This window comes from Loxodonta africana, chromosome 9, assembly GCF_030014295.1.
Source record: "Loxodonta africana isolate mLoxAfr1 chromosome 9, mLoxAfr1.hap2, whole genome shotgun sequence".
In the NCBI taxonomy this organism is placed as follows: domain Eukaryota; kingdom Metazoa; phylum Chordata; class Mammalia; order Proboscidea; family Elephantidae; genus Loxodonta; species Loxodonta africana.
In genome coordinates this window covers 81071509-81092206 of record NC_087350.1, presented here as the reverse complement: position 1 = coordinate 81092206, position 20698 = coordinate 81071509, and the positions used below count along the sequence as shown (strand labels likewise).

The following is a 20698-nucleotide window of genomic DNA, read 5'->3' as shown; positions in this document are numbered from 1 at the left end:
TTGGCCAATGGTTCATCAATTTTGTTGATTTTTTCAAAAAACCGGCTTTTGGTCTTGTTAATTCTTTCAGTTGTTTTTCTGTTTTCTATTTCATTTAATTCAGCTCTAATTTTTATTACTTGTTTTCTTCTGGTGCCTGTAGGTTTCTTTTGTTGCTGTCTTCCTATTTGTTCAAGTTGTAGGGATAATTCTTTGATTTTGGCCCTTTCTTGTTTTTATTTATTGATATAAATTGGCCTCTGAGCACCGTTTCTGCTGTGTCCCAAAGGTTCTCATAGGAAGTGTTTTCATTCTCATTGGATTCTATGAATTTCTTTATTCTATCCTTAATGTCTTGTATAACCCAGTCTTTTTTGAGCAAGGTATTTTTCAGTTCCCAAGTGTTTGATTTCTTTTCCCGTTACTGATTTCCACTTTTATGGCCTTATGGCCAGAGAAGATGCTTTGTAATATTTCAGTGTTTTGGACTCTGTAAGGCTTGCTTTATGGCCTACTATGTGGTCTATTCTAGAGAATGTTCCATGTGCGCTAGAAAAGAAAGTATAGTTGGTTGCTGTTGGGTGGAGTGTTCTGTATATGTCTACGAGGTCAGGTTGGTTGATTGTGGCATTTAGATCTTCCGTGTCTTTATTGAGCTTCTTTCTGGATGTCCTGTCCTTCACCGAAAGTGGTGTGTTGAAGTCTCCTACTATTATTGTGGAGCTGTCTATCTCACTTTTCAGTGCTGATAGAGCTTGTTTTATGTATCTTGCAGCCCTGTCATTGGGTGCATAAATATTTAATATGGTTGTAACTTCTTGTTGTATTGTCCCTTTAATCAGTCTATGGTGTCCTTCCTTATCCTTTATGATGGATTGAACTTTAAGTTCTATTTTGTCAGAAATTAATATTGCCACTCCTGCTCTTTTTTGATTGTTGTTTGCTTGATATATTTTTTTCCATCCTTTGAGTTTTAGTTTGTTTTTGTCTCTAAGTCTAAGGTGTGTCTCTTGTAGGCAACATATAGACGGATCTTGTTTTTTAATCCATTCTGCCACTCTCTGTCTCTTTATTGGTGCATTGAGTCCATTTACATTCAGGGTAATTATGGATAGGTATGAATTTAGTGCTATTATTTCGATGTCTTTTTTTGTGTATTGACAGTTTCTTTTTCCCACATGATTTTATGTGCTGAGTAGATTTTCTTTATATATTGTCCTTTCCTCATATTTGTTGTTGATTTTGTTTCTGCTGAGTCTCTGTTTTTCCCTTGTATTTTATTTTGATGAGTAGGATAGTTTGTCTCCTGTGTGGTTACCTTGTTATTTACCCCTATTATTCTAAATTTAAAACTAACTTGTATTTCTTTGTATCGCCGTATCTTCCTCTCCATATGGAATGTGTATGATTATATTTCTTAGTCCCTCTTTATCATTTTAATGTTGTCTTCTTTTATACAATAACATTGCTGTTACCATGTTTTGAGCTTTTTTTTTTTAAATAGTCTTCCTTTGTTTTTTTGGATTTCCCTGTCTGGGTTGACTTCTGGTTGCTCTGCCCAGTGTTCTAGTCTTGGGTTGATACCTGATATTGTTGATTTTCTAACCAAAGAACTCCCTTTAGTATTTCTTTTAGTTTTGGTTTGGTTTTTATGAATTCCCTCAACTTGTGTTTATCTGGAAGTGTATTCATTTCACCTTCATATTTGAGAGACAGTTTTGCTGGATATATGATTTTTGGCAGGCAGTTTTTCTCCTTCAATTTTTTAAAATATGTCATCCCCTTGCCTTCTTGCCTGCATGGTTTGTGCCGAGTAGTCTGAGCTTATTGTCATTGGCTCTCCTTTGTAGGTGACTTTTCGCTTATCCCTCACTGCTCTTATAATTCTCTCTTTATCTTTGGTTTTGGCAAGTTTGATTATAATATGTCTTGGTGATTTTCTTTTAACATCTACCGTATATGGAGTTTGATGAGCATCTTGGATAGATATCTTCTCATCTTTCCCAATATCAGGGAAGTTTCCTGCCAACAAATATTCAACAATTTTCTCTGTATTTTTTGTTATCCCTCCCTGTTCTGGTACTCCAATCACTCTTGATAGGGTCCCACATGATTCTTAAGGTTTCTTCATTTTTTTAAATTATTTTATCTGATTTTTCTTCAAATATATTATTGCCAAGTGATTTATCTTCGAGTTCAGAAATTCTAGCTTCTACTTGCTCAATTCTGCTCCTCTGACTTTCTATTGAGTTGTCTACTTCTGTAATTTTATTGTTAATCTTCTGAATTTCTGAGTGCTGTCTGTCTATGGATTTTTCCAGCTTATTAAACTTTTTATTATGTTCCTGTATTATGTTTCTAATTTTTTCACTTTATCTGTGTGTTCCTTGGCTTGTTCTGCCTATTGCCTCATTTCCTTCCTGATGTCTTGAAGGGCTCTGTATATTAAACTTTTGTGTTCTGGCTCTGGTAATTCCAGGAATTCACTTTTGTCCAGAAGATCCCTGGATTCTTTGTTTTGAGAGCCTGTTGAGGTGATCATGGCCTGTTTCTTTATGTGACTTGATATTGACTGTTGTCTCCGACCCATCTGTAAGTTATTGTATCAGTTTATGCTTGCTTACTGTGTCATAGCTGCTTGCTTTGTTTTGTTTTGGTATATCCCTATGGGTTGCTTGAGTGAGCTAGCTTGATTATTTTCACCTTTGGAGCTCTGGTGTCCTGTCCTCAGCTGGCTAGAGCTGTTATCAGGTATATCAGTCTAGGAGTCCATTCAGTTTTCTTGTATGAATTCAGCTCGGGTGTCCAGTTAGCTGATCATGAAGTGTGTGGTACAGGCTCTGTCCTACAGTCTTAGAGGGGCAGGTGTGATTGGCATGCATACCCGTATCTGATTGTAGCAGGGGGTCATGCTCTGAACAAGGCAGGGGGCTGAAAACTGGCCCCCACGTGTCTCTGAGGAAAACACGTCTCTCTTCCCTAGAGCATGCTGGTGGGTGGGTTCTGCAGAGGGACCATGGGCGCCCATAGTTTTTGGTTGTAAGGACTGGGAGGTACCAGTTATCTTTGGACCCCTGTCGCTGGTGGCTGGGTGACCTGAGTGGAGCTTCCAGTCCTTAGGTCCCTGATGTGGGTAGGTGAGGACCTTGTTTAATAGGCAAAGCAATGTGAAACGTGAAATACCCACCTCCACTGCAAAGCTGAAATGGTTGGAGTTTGCTAACAAGGGCCTATTCTCCTGAAATAGGCCCACACAGGTGCATGCAGAAGGGAGAGGTACCCAAGGTCCACAGACGGTTTATGCCTGGACAGGAGCCGCTTCTGTCCTGAGCACCCCCAGTTAATGGAGCTAGGAAATTATCTTTTCCCCCCAGTTGCAAATTTTTTCCTTCCCCAAGGCCAGGAGGATGGCTCTAGGTGCTCACCAGGGTCTGTCTGAGGCCCAGGGATTCAGCCGCTGGTTCCGGCTTGGGGGTGGGAGGGGGTCCGGTAAAATAGACACGGGTACTTAGCTTTTGTCCAGAGTGGTGTTCTCCTCAGGTTCCAGAGGTGTGAGTGGGCTGTGTGGCTGGCTGCTTTCCCTGAGGAAACTGCTGCCGAATGCTAGTACTAGCCGCCACCGCCGCTGCCGCTGCTATGGCCGCCGCCGCTACTGCCGCCGCCACTCCAGGAATGGTGCCTGAGGGCTCCCGGCGATTCAGGTCCGGTAACTCCTCTCCACTTCTGAACGGTCTCATCCTCCTCCTGCCCCTCAGTTCGTTGTCTAAGCTTGCCTTTGATGCTCAGGGTTCCCAGCTTGTCACAAGTATACTCATTTCACTTGTTTTTGGGGGTCTTTGTTATAAAGAGGGCTCGCTGGAAGCGTTTGTCTGTTCCACCATCTTGGCTCTGCTTAGCAATTTTTTTTTAATGAATTATTTTTAGGGTTCAGGGTTTTTTTTTTTTTAATTATTGTACTTTAGATGAAGGTTTACAGAACAAACTAGCTTCTCATTAAACAGTTAGTACAGATATTATTTTGTGACATTGATTACCAACCCCACGATGTGTCAATACTCTCCCTTCTCAACCTGGGGTTCCTTATTACCAGCTTTCCTGCCCCCTCCTGCCTTCTAGTCCTTGCCGCTGAGCTGGTGTGCCCCTTTAGTCTCGTTTTGTTTTATGGGCCTGTCCAATCTTTGGCTGAAGGATAAACCTTGGGAATGCCCTCATTACTGAGCTAAAAGGGTGTTTGAGGGCCATACTCTCGGGGTTTCTTCAGCCTCTGTCAGGCCGGTAAGTCTGGTCTTTTTTTGTGAGTTAGAATTTTGTTCTACATTTTTCTCCAGCTCTGTCCAGGACCCTCTATAGTAGTCGGTGGTGGTAGCCGGGCACCATCTAGCCATACTAGACTCGGTCTGGTGGAGGCTGTGGTAGCTGTGGTCCATTTGTCCTTTGGATTAATCTTTCCCTTGTCACTGTTGTTTTTTTCATTCTCCCTTGTTTCTAGTGGGGTGAGACCAGTGGAGTATCTTAGATGGCCGTTCACAAGCTCTTAAGACCCCAGCGCTACTCACCAAAGTAGAACGTAGAATGCTTTCTTTATAAACTATGTTATGCCAGTAGAACTAGATGTTCCCTGAAACCGTGGCCCCACAGCCCTCAGCCCAGTAATTCAGTCACTCAGGGAGTTTGAAAATGTCTATGGAGCTTATATGACCTTGCCTTAGGCAAGTTGTGTTGGCTTCCCCAGTATTTGTGTACTGTCTTACCCTTCACCAAAGTTACCACTTACCTATTTCTATTTAGTGTTTTTCCATTCCCACCCCTCCCCTCCCTCAGAACCAGCAAAGATTGTTTCTGAGAGAGAAGCGATATTATTTCCAAACATTCAACTTATGTAGAACTACTTTTACATCATATACACGATGGCTTTTTATATGCAGAAGTCAGTTTTTCATATGTCTCATATGATTTTGAGCTATCTCATTGCAGCCCCCTTGGTATACCCACTGTGGTGCTAGAGGCCTATAACTGGCTTACTTACCTGGGCTGCTGACCTCTCCCAGTGCCCCTTGATTAATACAAACTTTCTTTCAGCTCATTGCTTTCTTCATTTTCCTCCTATTCCTCTAGCTGTAAGTGGCTCTGAATTGTGGGAGCAGCCAGGCATCTGGTAGGGAACTTCAGTGGAGGGTCACATTGTATACAAGGACCTATTTAGACCAAGACAGATCCCTTTCTCCCACCCCTGTGATGCAAGCACCCATGAATCCTCTTGGCGAACTTTGAAAGATATAGGAACTCAGCAGCAGGGCCAGGGGAAGAGTGGTGGGCTACTTTTCAATTTTTCTAATCCTCAGCCCAGGTGCCTGAGAAGTTCTTTAACATTTCCACTGCCTGAACAATAAGTGGGGATTTAAACACATTTTTAGTTTTCTAGAAATGGAGCCTTCTTTATAATAGGTAAACCTATTGCTTTACTTTCAGATATTTGACTTTTAAAAGAGGGAACTGCCTTAAAGATAAGGAGACATTGGTTCTGTTAGACTTGTGGATTGACATCACCTGAAAGCATAACTAATGTGTTAATTTATCTGTTATTGAACACTGAACTCCCCTGTGCATCTTATCATAATGAGAAGTTTATGGTGGCTATGGCAAAAAAAGTTGTAAAATGGATGCTTTTCGCCTAGGGGGAAAAAGTTTAGGGGATAATTATAAAACTCTTAGACATGTTAAGGAAACCCAATCTAAAACTCTTAGCACTCTTCAAGAATTGTTTACTGTGCCTAGGTTGTGCCATGCCATTATTGGTAAGAAAGTGGCAACCTGTTTCTTATCCATTGCCTCTTACCAATTTATAGTGGGCTACCTTCTTTAACTCCCTTCCCCTATGAATCCATAGGTATGGGAGTTGGAAAAAAGTCTTGAATGTAGTTTTTAGGAAGTGGAGAGAGTCAGTGATTATAACTACATAGTTTTCACCCAGGTCCTAGGTACTTTTTCCAAGAAGCCTTTTCTGGCCTTCTTTTCCCTGCCCCGTCTAGATGAAAGTCAGCATTGCGTGATAATTTATCACAGTATATTTTATACTTCCCCCACTAGATGGAAAGTGGAAAGGGCCATGTTCCAATTGCTAAGCTTGTACTCTGATTGTGGCCATCTAAAATATTAACTGATAAAATATATAATAAAAACAAAGTTGGTAGCAGACCTCTTTGGGCCATGTACTTTGTGAGAGTGCATGTAATTAAATATTCTTCACTATTGTTAAAATTTAACACTTTTCTAGGGCAAAGAATTTCATAGTCTTTGTGAGTACATTATTTAGAAAATTTCAGTTAAACATGGTGGATTTAACAGATGTTTACAGTCAGTACTTCCTAAAACCTCACAAAGATAACAATAAAGGGATAAAACAGCAAAAAAAAATTTACAAGGACAAAGAGAATAAAAGGGGACAAAAGGAAAGCCAATAAAATTTTGGAAGCTATAAAATAGGTAAGTGGTAGCTGACGTAACATTTTAGAGAAAGCTGAAAGTTCAGTGCCTGCAGTGGGAAAAGGCAGCAGGCAAGCCAATCAAAAGTCAGGGAAATGAGTAGGCCTGAAAACAGAAAAATTAGTTGAAATTCTGTATTAGAAGGAGTGAGACCTCTCGGTCGCTTTCTCTACCCTGCATTGCATGACAGCCACCCTTTTCCTACCCCAGCAGAACATTGGAGATGTTGAATAAGAGGCATTCCTGTACCAGGCACAGCTCAGGTGGTGGTGAGGAACCATTATGAAGTGGATGCATGGACATACAACATCCTCATATTGAACAGTGGGCCACCTCTTCTAACTCCCTTCCCCTACTCAATTCCGAGAATACGGGAATCAGTATTTTATCGTATTTGTAGTGGGGACGGGGAAAAAGATTGGATGAATTTATTTCTAGGGAGAAGTCAAGAGTACAGACCTTATATGGTCATGATGTGGGGTTCAGGCTCCTGTCTCATCACTTTAGAGAAAAGCCACCAAGGTGATGAGCAAAGCAGCCTCATCTCATACATAGAGCTTCTAAGTCACTGTGTAGTTTTGATTCTTCACTTTTAAATAGAAACAGACAGCCAGAGATCACTAGAGAGTTGAGCAAAGCTTCTAACGTAAAAGTCAGAGATCAGAACGAACAGAGTGGGGGCAGAGGAGTGAAAAAATAAAGATACTCAGAAAAAACAGACAATGCAGGGAGCAGAAGAATATGGCTAAAAAAATAATATTCTTAGATAAGAGAAGCTATTTCATTCTTGAAACAGGAATGACTAAAAAGAAATAATCCAAAGAACTCTTAAATTTAAATATGATCAAAGACGTAAAAAGCTCAAATGAAAATGAAGTTGATATGAAATCTTTCAAAAGTAGAATCCAAAGACAAAGAAATGGCAAAATAGAAGAGAAAATTACAAGACCAGTTTGAAAGGTCTAACATATGAATAATAGAAGCTTCAGAAAAATAGAACAGAGAAAACAGAGGGAAAGAAATACTTCAAGAAGAAATATCCCACAACTGAAGAAGATGAGTTTCTAAGAACGGAAGAGCTTAACTAGGTCTTCACACAATGGATGAAAATAGATCCACACTGTGAAAATGGCTTGGGGTCAGTGTCTGACCTCTTCTGACTTCCCAAAGGGGGTAGAGAATCAAGATCAACAGCCCAAGGCTGATTCCTGTGAGGTGAAGGTCAGACATGCCTTCTCTCTCTGCCGTCCTTACCAATTTTGGCACCAACCATCTTTCCTACTGCACTCTCTACTTCTCTGCTGGGTTCGATAATTCATTGTAATGGCCACACAAAACTCACTGACCATACTCACAGTTATGGGGTTTATTAGGGAAGTAACGGGTTTCAATTCAGGCTCAAGAACACTCAAGAATACAGTTCTTCCATCAGGACAGCCTTTTCCCAGTCATGCTTGCACACACGCCTCTCCCTTTCCCACAGTCTCTGTCCAAAGGTACCCAGCCTTCTAACTCTGTGGGCCAGGAAGCCCACTGCGTGTGTCATCTCCTTCTGGTCTCTTCCTCCTTGGTGATGGTGGGATTCTTCTCTTCCCTGCCTCTGGGTTGGCTCATTTCAAGCCCAGCGGATGGCAAAAACAACCAATCCATTTGGTGGGCCACAATTACCATATCTGCACAGTCCTGCTCAATCACTTGAGTGTAAGTTACAAGGCCAAGTCTAGAAAGGCCACATAAAATCAATCCATGACACTGCATACACCAAGGCCTATTCTAGTGAAATTTCAGAAACCTGGGGAAAAAAACATCCCAAAAGTTTCCAGAGACAAAAGCAAAAGGTCACACACAAAGACTTGGAAATCAGAAAGACATTAGAGTTCTGAGTAGCTATACTGAAAACCGGAGCCCTGGTGTCACAGTCATTAAGAGCTTGGCTGCTAACCAAAAGGTCAGTAGTTCGAGTTCACCAGTCACTCCCTGGAAACCCCGTGGGGCAGTTCTACTCTGCCCAATAGGGTTGCCATGAGTTGGAATCCACTTGATGACCGTGGGTTTGGTTTTGGTTGGTTTACTGAAAACCATGAGAAGATCAAGAACAAATGCCTTTAAAATGTGAAAATGATTACCAATCTAGAATTCTGTTCTTAGCGAAACCAGAATCAAGTGTGACAATAGAATGCAGCCGTTTTTCAGATGCATGACCTGAAAAAATTTATGTCCCACACAGCCTCAGGAAGTTACTTCCTCAGGAAGTTACTGGAGCAAGTGCTCCACCAAAGCAAGAGTGTAAACCAAGAAAAAGGAATACTTAAGACCTAGGAAACTGGGAGACATTGTAGGCTAGAATGAATTTCTAGACAGTTGAATAGCAGACTGGGAAAGAAGCCAGCCCAGAGAGGGCAGGAAATACAGACATCCAGGAGGAATCTCTCCAAGAAAGGGGGAAAACAGATTAGCTGATGTGTTGTGAACTTATTGAGGAGAAGTGGAGAGCATTGGAGAGTGTGGAGTCGAATTAGTAAGAAGTCTGTTTGCTTTTTTTTTTTTTTAACCTCAGGACAACAAAATTATAAAAGAAGGAAATGTAAGGATAGCACCCCATGTGGTTTAGCTGCAGGGCTGATATTTTTTAGCTAGTTGGCCATACTGGTTGTTTAAATACTTGAGTTTTATGTACTGATTGGTAAATAGCCACTACCCCAAGTCCCCTCCCAGTTATCCTGTTATCTTCCTTAGCCACCCCTCCCATTCAGCAATTAAAGGGTTAATAATTGGCATGGTGAGGTCCCTAAGGACCCTACTTACCTGTTGGCTTCTGTTCTGAATTCTGATTGGTTGGTACCAGGGTACCAGTTAAATTTTTTTTTTTTTAATAATTTTTATTGAGCTTTAAGTGAACGTTTACAAATCAAGTCAGTCTGTCACATATAAGCTTATATACACCTTACTCCATACTCCCACTTACTCTCCCCCTAATGAGTCAGCCCTTCCAGTCTCTCCTTTCCTGACAATTTTACCAGTTTCTAACCCTCTCTACCCTCCTATCTCCCCTCCAGACAGGAGATGCCAACACAGTCTCAAGTGTCCGCCTGATACAAGTAGCTCACTCTTCGTCAGCATCTCTCTCCAACCCATTGTCCAGTCCCTTCCATGTCTGATGAGTTGTCTTCGGGAATGGTTCCTGTCCTGGGCCAACAGAAGGTTTGGGGACCATGACCGCCAGGATTCCTATAGTCTCAGTCAGACCATTAAGTCTGGTCTTTTTATGAGAATTTGGGGTCTGCATCCCACTGATCTGCTCCCTCAGGGGTTCTCTGTTCTGCTCCCTGTCAGGGCAGTCATTGGTTGTGGCCGGGCACCATCTAGTTCTTCTGGTCTCAGGATGATGTAAGTCTCTGGTTCATGTGGCCCTTTCTGTCTCTTGGGCTCATAGTTATCGTGTGACCTTGGTGTTCTTCATTCTCCTTTGATCAAGGTGCGTTGAGACCAATTGATAACATCTTAGATAGCCGCTTGTTAGCATTTAAGACCCCAGACGCCACATTTCAAAGTGGGATGCAGAATGTTTTCATACTAGTATTATTTTGCCAATTGACTTAGAAGTCCCCTTAAGCCATAGTCCCCAAACCCCCACCCTTGCTCCGCTGACCTTTGAAGCACAGTTTATCCTGGAAACTTCTTTGCTTTTGGCTGGGTCCATTTGAGCTGACCTTCCGTGTATTGAGTATTGTCCTTCCCTTCACCTAAAGTAGTTCTTATCTACTAACTAATCAGTAAATAACCCTCTCCCACCCTCCCTCCCTCCCCCCATCGTAACCACAAAAGTATGTGTTCTTCTCAGTTTATACTGTTTCTCAAGATCTTATACTAGTGGTCTTATACAATATTTGTCCTTTTGCATCTGACTAATTTCGCTCAGCATAATGCCTTCCAGGTTCCTCCATGTTATGAAATGTTTCACAGATTCGTCACTGTTCTTTATCGATGTGTAGTATTCCATTGTGTGAATATACCACAATTTATTTAACCATTCATCTGTTGATGGACACCTTGGTTGCTTCCAGCTTTTTGCTATTGTAAACAGAGCTGCAATAAACATGGGTGTGCATATATCTGTTCGTGTGAAGGCTGTTATTTCTCTAGGGCATATTCCAAGGAGTGGGATTTCTGGGTTGTATGGTAGTTCTATTTCTAACTTTTTAAGAAAACGCCAGATAGATTTCCAAAGTGGCTGTACCATTTTACATTCTCACCAGCAGTGTATAAGAGTTCCAATCTCTCCGCAGCCTCTCCAACATTTATTATTTTGTGTTTTTTGGATTAATGCCAGCCTCGTTGGAGTGAGATGGAATCTCATCGTAGTTTTAATTTGCATTTCTCTAATAGCTAATGATCGAGAGCATTTTCTCATGTATCTGTTAGCTGCCTGAATATCTTCTTTAGTGAAGTGCGTGTTCATATCCTTTGCCCACTTCTTGATTGGGTTGTTTGTCTTTTTGTGATTGAGTTTTAACGGAATCATGTAGATTTTAGAGATCAGGCGCTGGTCGGAGATGTCATGGCTGAAAATTCTTTCCCAGTCTGTAGGTGGTCTTTTTACTCTTTTGGTGAAGTCTTTAGATGAGCATAGGTGTTTGACTTTTAGGAGCTCCCAGTTATCTGGTTTCTTGTCATCATTTTTGGTAATGTTTTGTATTCTGTTTATGCCTTGTATTAGGGCTCCTAAGGTTGTCCCTATTTTTTCTTCCATGATCTTTATCGTTTTGGTCTTTATGTTTAGGTCTTTGATCCACTTGGAGTTAGTTTTTGTGCATGGTGTGAGGTATGGGTCCTGTTTCATTTTTTGCAAATGGATATCAAGTTATGCCAGCACCATTTGTTAAAAAGACTATCTTTTCCGCAAGTAACTGACACTGGTCCTTTGTCAAATATCAGCTGCTCATACGTGGATGGATTTATATCTGGGTTCTCAATTCTGTTCCATTGGTCTATGTGCCTGTTGTTGTACCAGTACCAGGCTGTTTTGACTACTGTGGATGTATAATATGTTCTAAAATCAGGTATAGTGAGGCCTCCCACTTTCTTCTTCTTTTTAAGTAATGCTTTACTTATCCGAGGCTTCTTTCCCTTCCATATGAAGTTGGTGATTTGTTTCTCCATTACATTAAAAAATGTCATTGGAATTTGGATCAGACTTGCATTGTACATATAGATGGCTTTTGGTAGAATAGACATTTTTACTATGTTAAGTCTTCCTATCCATGAGCAAGGTATGTTTTTCCACTTAAGTAGGTCCTTTTTAGTTTCTTGCAGTAGTACTTTGTAGTTTTCTTTGTATAGGTCTTTTACATCTTTGGTAAGATTTATTCCTAAGTATTCTATCTTCTTGGGGGCTACTGTGAATGGTATTGATTTGGTGATTTCCTCTTCGATGTTCTTTTTATTGATGTAGAGGAATCCAAGTGATTTTTGTATGTTTATCTTATAACCTGAGACTCTGCCAAACTCTTCTATTAGTTTCAGTAGTTTTCTGGAGGATTCCTTAGGGTTTTCTGTGTAGAAGATCATGTCATCTGCAAATAGAGATAATTTTACTTCCTCCTTGCCAATCTGGATGCCCTTTATTTCTTTGTCTAGCCTAATTGCTCTGGCTAGGACCTCTAGCACAATGTTGAATAAGAGTGGTGATAAAGGGCATCCTTGTCTGGTTCCCGTTCTAAAGGGAAATGCTTTCAGGCTCTCTCCATTTAGGCTGTTGGCTTTGTATAGATGCCCTTTATTATGTTGTGGAATTTTCCTTCAATTCCTATTTTGCTGAGAGTTTTTATCATGAATGGGTGTTGGACTTTGTCAAATGCTTTTTCTGCATCAATTGATAAGATCATGTGGTTTTTGTCTTTTGTTTTATTTATATGGTGGATTACATTAATGGTTTTTCTGATATTAAACCAGCCTTGCATACCTGGTATAAATCCCACGTGGTCGTGGTGGATTATTTTTTTGATATGTTGTTGAATTCTATTGGCTAGAATTTTGTTGAGGATTTTTGCATCTATGTTCATGAGGGATATAGGTCTGTAATTTTCTTTTTTTGTCATGTCTTTACCTGGTTTTGGTATCAGGGATATGGTGGCTTCATAAAATGAGTTAGGTAGTATTCCGTCATTTTCTATGCTTTGAAATACCTTTAGTAGCAGTGGTGTTAACTCTTCTCTGAAAGTTTGGTAGAACTCTGCAGTAAAGCTGTCCAGGCCAGGGCTTTTTTTTGTTGGGAGTTTTTTGATTACCGTTTCAATCTCTTTTTTTGTTATGGGTCTATTTATTTGTTCTACTTCTGATTGTGTTAGTTTAGGTAGGTAGTGTTTTTCTAGGAATTCATCCATTTCTTCAAGGTTTGCAAATTTGTTAGAATACAATTTTTTGTAATAATCTGATATGATTCTTTTAATTTCAGTTGGGTCTGTTGTGATGTGGCCCATCTTGTTTCTTATTTGGGTTATTTGTTTCCTTTCTTGTATTTCTTTAGTCGGTCTGGCCAATGGTTTATCAATTTTGTTAATTTTTTCAAAGAACCAGCTTTTGGCTTTGTTAATTCTTTCAGTTGTTTTTCTGTTCTCTAATTCATTTAGTTCAGCTCTAATTTTTATTATTTGTTTTCTTCTGGTGCCTGATGGATTCTTTTGTTGCTCACTTTCTATTTGTTCAAGTTGTAGGGACAATTCTCTGATTTTGGCTCTTTCTTCTTTTCGTATATGCAGTTAAATATTTTGAATATTACCACTTCCTATTTGTGGATGCTGTTTACATAATCATAAAATATGAACACTAGATATTAATTTAACTAAAACTCGTGATAAAATTATAGTAGGAGAATCCGGGGAGGAAATGTGTATGGGAAAGGGAGGGCGTTTTAAAATAGTAATAGTAGTAAAGCTAAATTCTTATTTTCCATACTAGGAAATCTATAGATAATATCGGAAACTGGAAAATAAAATCAAGGCTGTAAAGCAGGTAATTTAGAAATAGACAGTAGTAGAGGAAATGGCTAAAAGAGTTTAAAAGTGGTTGTTTCTGGGAAGTGAAAATTGTGTGTGTGGGTTGGGTGTGGTGCAGGAGATTGCTATTTTTCATTATATGTGTTGTAAAACTATTTGGCTTTTAAAATTCTGAATGTCTGCTATTCAGAAAAATAAAAATTAATTTCAAAAAGAACATTATTTCAAAAAAAAATTTAGTCTTCTAAACAACTTACTTTTCTTTTCCTCCAGTGGCAATACGATCACCTGACAGCTACCTATCTTCTGCTTCTAGCTAAGAAGGCTCGGGGAAGACCAGTTCGTTTAAGGCTTCCTCCTTTTTCCTGTGGACAAGCTAGTGCTACTCCATCCAGAGACTTCATGGTAAATGTTAGAGCTTTTTGTGTGAACACCTGCTGGTCTTGCCATGTGCCCTTCCTGTTTGTGAGTGGATATACTACTTGGAAAATTAACTTTGCTTGTGTCAAGGAGCCAGAGACAAGACATTTTATGATTTAACATTTTTTTATGAGGAAAAAGGGAAGTAGCATGAATGTTAACATTGTGGTTGCTGTTAGGTGCCGTCAAGTTGGTTCTGACTCGTAGTTACCCTACATACAACAGAACAAAACACTACCGGGTCCTGCACCATTCTCACAATAGTTGTTATGCTTGAGCCCGTTGTTGCAGCCATTGTGTCAGTCCATCTTGTTGAGGGTCTTCCTCTGTTTTGCTGACTCTGCTGCTGTCCTCCATGGACTGGTCCCCCCTGATAACATGTTCAAAGTACATGAGGTGAAATCTCATCATCCTTGCTTCCAAGGAGCACTCTGGCTGTATTTCTTCCAAGACAGACTTGTTCGATCTTCTGGCAGCCTATGGTATTTTCAGTATTCTTTGCCAATACTATAATTCAAAGGCATCAATTCTTCTTTGGTCTTCCTTATTCTTTGTCAAACTTTTGCATGCGTGTGAGATGATTGAAAATAGCATGGTTTGGGTCAGGCGCACCTTATTCCTCAAAGTGACATGTTTTCAACACTTTAAAGAGGTCTTTTGCAGCAGATTCTGCCTTTTTTTCCTCAAAGTAATTCCTGGTTATTGTAGAAAAGTTTTAAACCACAGGTAGGTTAAAAGGAAAATAGATTTTACCTATAATCCTACTATCTATAGATAATATCGTTAATATTTTACTATGTCTTTCTAGTCTTTTAATGAACTTATTTATACAATTTATATAGGGACACAGTGTTTTCCTTATAGATACCAATTTTACAATTGTTGGGAATAATACCTGTGACTAAAGGGTGTATTTGTACTTTATATGACATGAAATATTTTAATGGATATTTCGATAGCCATTTATATTAAGGGCTTAGGTTTTTTGTTTATTTTGAACAGTAGCTGTAACTCATGCAACTCTAATTCCTTGCATGAGTTAGTTGTAACCAAATATTTTTCTCTATTTTGTGTTCTTTGTCTCATTTTTCTTTATCATAGATATTTGGAATGGTGGCGAAGCTTTCCATAATTGGAAGTATCATGTAATTCCTAAATGCTTGCATTAGTCTTTGTGTCTCCCATGCCTTAAAATTCAGCCTTTCAAATACTTGCCAGATGGGTGTGAAATTTTATAATACAATTTTAGCATCTTTGTTGGAGCCCTGGTGGTGCAGTGGTTAAGCGCTTGGCTGCCAACCAAAAGGTCGGCAGTTCAAATCCACCAGCCGCTCCTTAGAAACCGAATGGGGCAGTTCTACTCTGTCCTGTAGGGTTGCTATGAGTCAGAATTGACCCGACAGCAACAGGTTTGGTTTTTTTGGTTTTAATCTTCCCTCAGATTAATTCAGGTTGCAATTGAAGTGATCTTGGCATCTTCATTATCCTCAGAGTGTTAGCCAGCCCTCTTTTTGCAATCCAAAATAGCACAAATGACTGGTTAAGATTTTTTTAAAAAACTTTTTTATTTTTAGGTCTCAACTATGTAAAACAAGTGTTAAGATGATCTTTTTAAATTTTTTTTATTATACTTTAGATAAAGTTTTATAGAGCAAACAAATTTCTCTTTAAACAGTTAATACACATATTGTTTTGTGACATTGGTTGCCATCCCCATGACATGTCAACACTCTCCCCTTCTCCGTCTTGGGTTCCCCATTACCAGTTTTCCTGTCTCCTCCCGCCTTCTCGTCCTTGCTCCTGGGCTGGTGTGCCCATTTAGTCTCATTTTGTTTTACAGGCCTGTCTAATCTTTGCCTGAAGGGTGAACTGCAGGAGTGACTTCATTACTGAGCTATAAGGGTGTCTGGGGGCCATACTCTCGGGGTTTCTCCAGTCTCTGTCAGACCAGTAAGTCTGTGAGTTAGAATTTTGTTCTACATTTTTCTCCCGCTCTGTCCAGGACCCTCTATTGTGATCCCTGTCAGAACAGTCAGTGGTGATAGCCAGGCACCATCTAATAGTGCTGGACTCAGCCTGATGGAGGCTGTGGTAGTTGTGGTCCATTAGTCCTTTGGGCTAATCTTTCCCTTGTATCTTTGGTTTTCTTTTTTCTCCCTTGCTCCAGACAGGGCGAGACCATTGGAGTATCTTGGATGGCCACTCACAAGCTTTTACTTTTTCATGATTTTTTGTTGAATCCCACTCTCCCTTCTCACCACCCTGAATTCATTTAACACCTGATTTAGATCTTTCTTTGGGACTCATTAATCACATACTGCAGGTGTAGTGGGTCTTATGTCCCTGCCAGAACTACCCTGCCTCCTGGGCCCTTCCTTCCTACCTAGTTGGACTTTTGACTAAACTAAGAGTTAGTGGAAGTGGCTACTGTGTAAAGAAATGTCCAAAGTAAGATAATATTTTTCTTGGGATAATTTTCTAGTCTGTTCTTGGAGAGTTTTATTGAGTTGGTGAATACTCCATTCATTCCCAGGCAGATCTCCTGCCCATGGGCTCCATGAATCAGCCCATCACCCATCTTGCCCACATCACCAAACCCTTTGAACTCTCAGACTCAAGTAACACCTTGAGGAGAACACAAAAGCCTGAATTATGCTTCTGACCAAGATAATTGCAGACAGGTGTTAAACATCTTTATTCTCAGAATAACCACTTCACCTAAATGTTTTATTTATAAGACATATGTTAAGAGAGGGAGCCTTCTGAGACATTTTCCTGAGCCATCGTGTTTTTTTATATCTGAGTTGGGCCTGGTCCCAATCCCTCTGCTTACATGATTCATAAAGTATCCAAGTGGAAAGACTTGGGAAGATATTTACTCTTAATCTTCTGCCCACTTTATGAATGAATATTTACCAAATAATTTAATTATTTGGGCATTCATATATTGAGTCAATTTTTGTATCAGATAGACATTTTAATGATAAGAAACAAAGCACATATCAAAATTGGGGTTCTTTTCTGATCTTTATGCAGTCATTGAGTAATCATTGAAGCAAACCACATAGTCCCTTTGTAGTGTTCTCTCCCTCAGTAGAATTGCTCTTTTTCTCTGGGGTGTTATTTATAAGGAAGTAAGTAATCGTTAACTGTCAATCAGTAGATATCACTTTCAGTGAAACAATAATACGATTTGATTCAAGAATCACAGAAGACCACATCATCCTTTACATCATTATCATTTTCAGGCCCCGCACTAGGCTGTTGGGAAACAAATCTGAATAAGGTACAGTGCCTGCTCTCTAACAGCCAAATCGAGGGAAGACATCCATATAGATAATACTACATCACAATAGATGGTAGGTGCCAGATGACTGGGGAGAGGTGTGGTATAGGAGCTTTAGGAAGTGGGAGTGATTACGATGGGTGATCCAAACTTGACCAACAGTTGAGTTTAGAAAAATGGAAAAGGAGGAATGAGGCATTTAAGGTAAGATAAATGGAATTAGCAAAAGCTCAGGGACCTAAATGTGCTCAATATATTCTGTTGGCAGTAGCTAGACTTATTTGGTTAAAATGAAGAGTTCAAGAGGGGGAAAAGGAGAGAGAAAGGGAGTGAGTTGGAAGGGTTAGGTGAGACCTAGATTATAGAGAATTGTGAAATGCCATATCAGAGGTTTGGTCTTTAGGCACAGGCAATGTGGAACCATTGAAGATTTCTGGGCAAGAGGGAGACATGACTGATTTTGAAAATTCTTCCGGTAGTATCTAGAATTGTTCAGTGAGGGTTGGTACTACTGCGCACTGTAATACCCATGACAGCCATCATTCATACATCATGGTACTTTTCCCATGGTCTGAACTTAGCTTTAGTATCATTCTCAACCTAGCACTTGATGCAGCCATTTCCAATTCATGGTAATTGGCAACCATAGGAAACTCCGTTGTCTGTGGTTGAGAGGGTGGAAAGATTGGTGGCAGAGACCAGATTGTCTCTTTGAACAGCTAGGTATGAGAGAATTTGTCCTTGAACTAGGACGATGACAATGGGACTGAAAAGGAAGGGATAAGATGTAAGAAACTCAAGTAAAATTGCGTGGTTGGCTTAACTAGATGTTGAGGGAAATTGAAAGAGGGAGAATTAAGAATGCAATTGTGTCCCGCAGCCTTAGAGTTTTGGGTATATTTAGCATATGCTTTGTCTTTTTTTAAGGTGGGAAGAATGAGGGAAAATAAATTACTCTGGTAGAAGTGTTAGCACAGGACCCCAAATCTCCTGCCTGCAGGAGGTCTTTCATAAGGCTAATTTATTTTTGTTAGAAATTATTAACTGCTCAATATGTTCTTATAGCTAAGAAATCTGTATTTCAAAGTTGTTTCCTTTCCACATTCTACTCTGTGAGAGCCTTTTCTTTATGTTTGCAAAGGCGTTGTCTGGTGTTATAGCTATTGTCTGATAATGATAAGCTAAGTAGCATGCTATATAACATAGAACTGTTCCAAGACATATTATTTGAGAGTCAAAGATTCTCCTATCTAAAATTGGTACAAAAATTTTTTGACTTCCTGTTTTCTGTATCGGATGGTGAACCTTGAATATACTATTTCTCATTCATTTCTCCTTTCAAGGCCTGGCTCTGTGTCTAGAATATAGTATTTTAAAACTTAAATCATGATGCTGTTGTCTCTAAATTTTTCTGTATTTTAATTGAACAGTCAAAGAATCTGAGTCTGGACGATGTGACCACAAGTGATGAAAATTATGTGGTTGGATTAATAGACTATGAATGGTGTGAAGGTAATTCATCAACAGGTGTGGCCACTCCCCAAACACCACAGGTTGGTTATTTTGATTGCTATTTAAAGCAGGGTGTATAATCTCAATTATTAAAATATCTAGATTCTAACATGAAATCAAGTATGTGCTTGCAAATGAAATGAATTCCTAAACCATTGAAAACAGTAATGAGAGATTGTTGAAACATGACTGAAAGGGAAGTCAGTGATTTCCAAGATGAAGAAAGCTAAGAGTTCATTTTGGAGTACTTTACTGCCTCCACCCTTTTAAATGAGATGTAATTTACATACAGTTAAATTCACCCATTTTTAGGGTACAGTTCTATGAGTTTTTACAAATGCATACAGTTGTGTAACCATAACCAAAATCAAGATATTGAACAGTTTATCACCCCCTCCAAATGTCCTTATGTATCTTTGTAATCAACTCCTCCCCCACTGCCAACTCTTGGGCAACCACTAATCTGTTTTCCTCTCCTTTTGATAATCTTTTTTTTTTTTCCTTGACAGTTCATCGAGCATCTTGAATATGTAGATTAATGTTTTTCATCAAATTTGGGGAGCTTTTGCCATTATGCTTCAGATACTCTTTCTGTCCTTTATTCTCCTTCTGGAACTCCCATTATGCATATATTTGTGTGCTTGATGGTGTTCCACAGTTCTCTCTCTTACAGTGTCTTAGTTATCTAGTGCTACTATAACAGAAATACTACAAGTAGGTGGCTTTAATAAGCAAAAATTTCTTTTCTCACAGTTTAGAAGGCTAGAAGTCTGAATTCAGGGCACTGGCCCTGTTGTTGTCATTGGTTCCCATTGAGTCTCTATGGAAAGGCTTCTCTCCCTGTCAGTTCTGGGGGAAGATCCTTTTCTCTGTTTAGCTTCTGTTCCTCAGTTCATTGGTGATCTTCATTTGGCATGGCACCTGTCTTTCCCCATCTGTACTTGATTGCTTCTGTGCCTAATCGGTTCTTTTATATCTCAAAAGTGATTGGGTTAACAAAAGGGTAAAATACCTAGGAATAAACCTAATCAGGGATGTTAAAGACTTATGCAAGTTAAACTATAAAACACTATTGCAAGAAACCAAAAGAGACCTACATAAATAGAAAAATATTCCATGCTCGAAGATTGGAAGACTTAATATTGTGAAAATGTCAGTACTACCCAAAGCGATCTGTAGATACATGCAGTCCTCAGGTTACGAACAAGATCCATTCCTGTGTCTTTAAGTCAGATTTGTAGGTAAGTCAGAATAGGTGTATACAGTTCTTATTTAGCCTTACTTTAGCGCAAGGAAAAGCTCGAATCCTCTTCAGTGATTTAAAAGCTGCATGTGCAACAAGTGAAGGTGATTGTGATGAAGAATTTGTTGCTGAGTAGGAGTTGGTTCAGGTCTTTCAAAGTGAGGGCAAATTTAGATAACATTACAGGGCAAGTACAAGTTGTCTTTAAGTCGGACGTTTATAATCCAAGGACTGCCTGTATAATGCAATCCACATTCAAATCCCAACAACATTCTTTAATGAAATGGAAAAACTGATGTCCTACTTTATATGGAAAGGAAAGAGGCCCCAAATAGCTAAAGCAATATTGAAGAAGAAGAACAAAGTAGGAGACCTCACACTTCCTGATCTCAAAATTTCTATATAGCCACAGTGATCAAAACAGCCTGGTACTGGTTCAGTGACAGACACATAGAGCAATGGAATTGAATTGAGAACCCAGAAGTAAATCCATCCATCTGTGGGCAGCTGGTCTGTGACAAAGGGCCTAAGTCCATTCAATGGGAAAGAAGCAGCTTCTTTAACAAATGGTGCTGGCAAAACTGGATATCCACTTGCAGAAAAATGAAACAGGATCCCTAACTCACACTGCTCACAAAAACTAAAAATGGATCAAAGACCTAAATGTTAATGCTAAAACTATAAAATTTGTGGAAAATAACATAGGGGCAAAACTAGGGGACCTAATTTTTCTTTTTTTTATTGTACTTTAGATGAAGGTTTACAGAACAAACTAGTTTC

At 39.5% G+C, this 20698-nt stretch overlaps 1 protein-coding gene across 5 annotated transcripts in view; it reads left to right on the top strand.

The window, feature by feature from the left end:
- The window catches only part of MELK (maternal embryonic leucine zipper kinase), a 96857-nt gene that overhangs the window by 53122 nt on the left and 23037 nt on the right, over nucleotides 1-20698 (top strand). For 4 of the 5 annotated variants that reach the window (XM_064291726.1, XM_023545129.2, XM_064291727.1 and 1 more), the window contains 2 exons: nucleotides 13731-13862; nucleotides 18594-18716. In XM_064291726.1, the coding sequence (XP_064147796.1) occupies nucleotides 13731-13862; nucleotides 18594-18716 (255 nt within the window). The remainder of the gene's footprint in view (nucleotides 1-13730; nucleotides 13863-18593; nucleotides 18717-20698) is intronic. The other variant, XM_064291729.1, reaches the window with a different exon arrangement.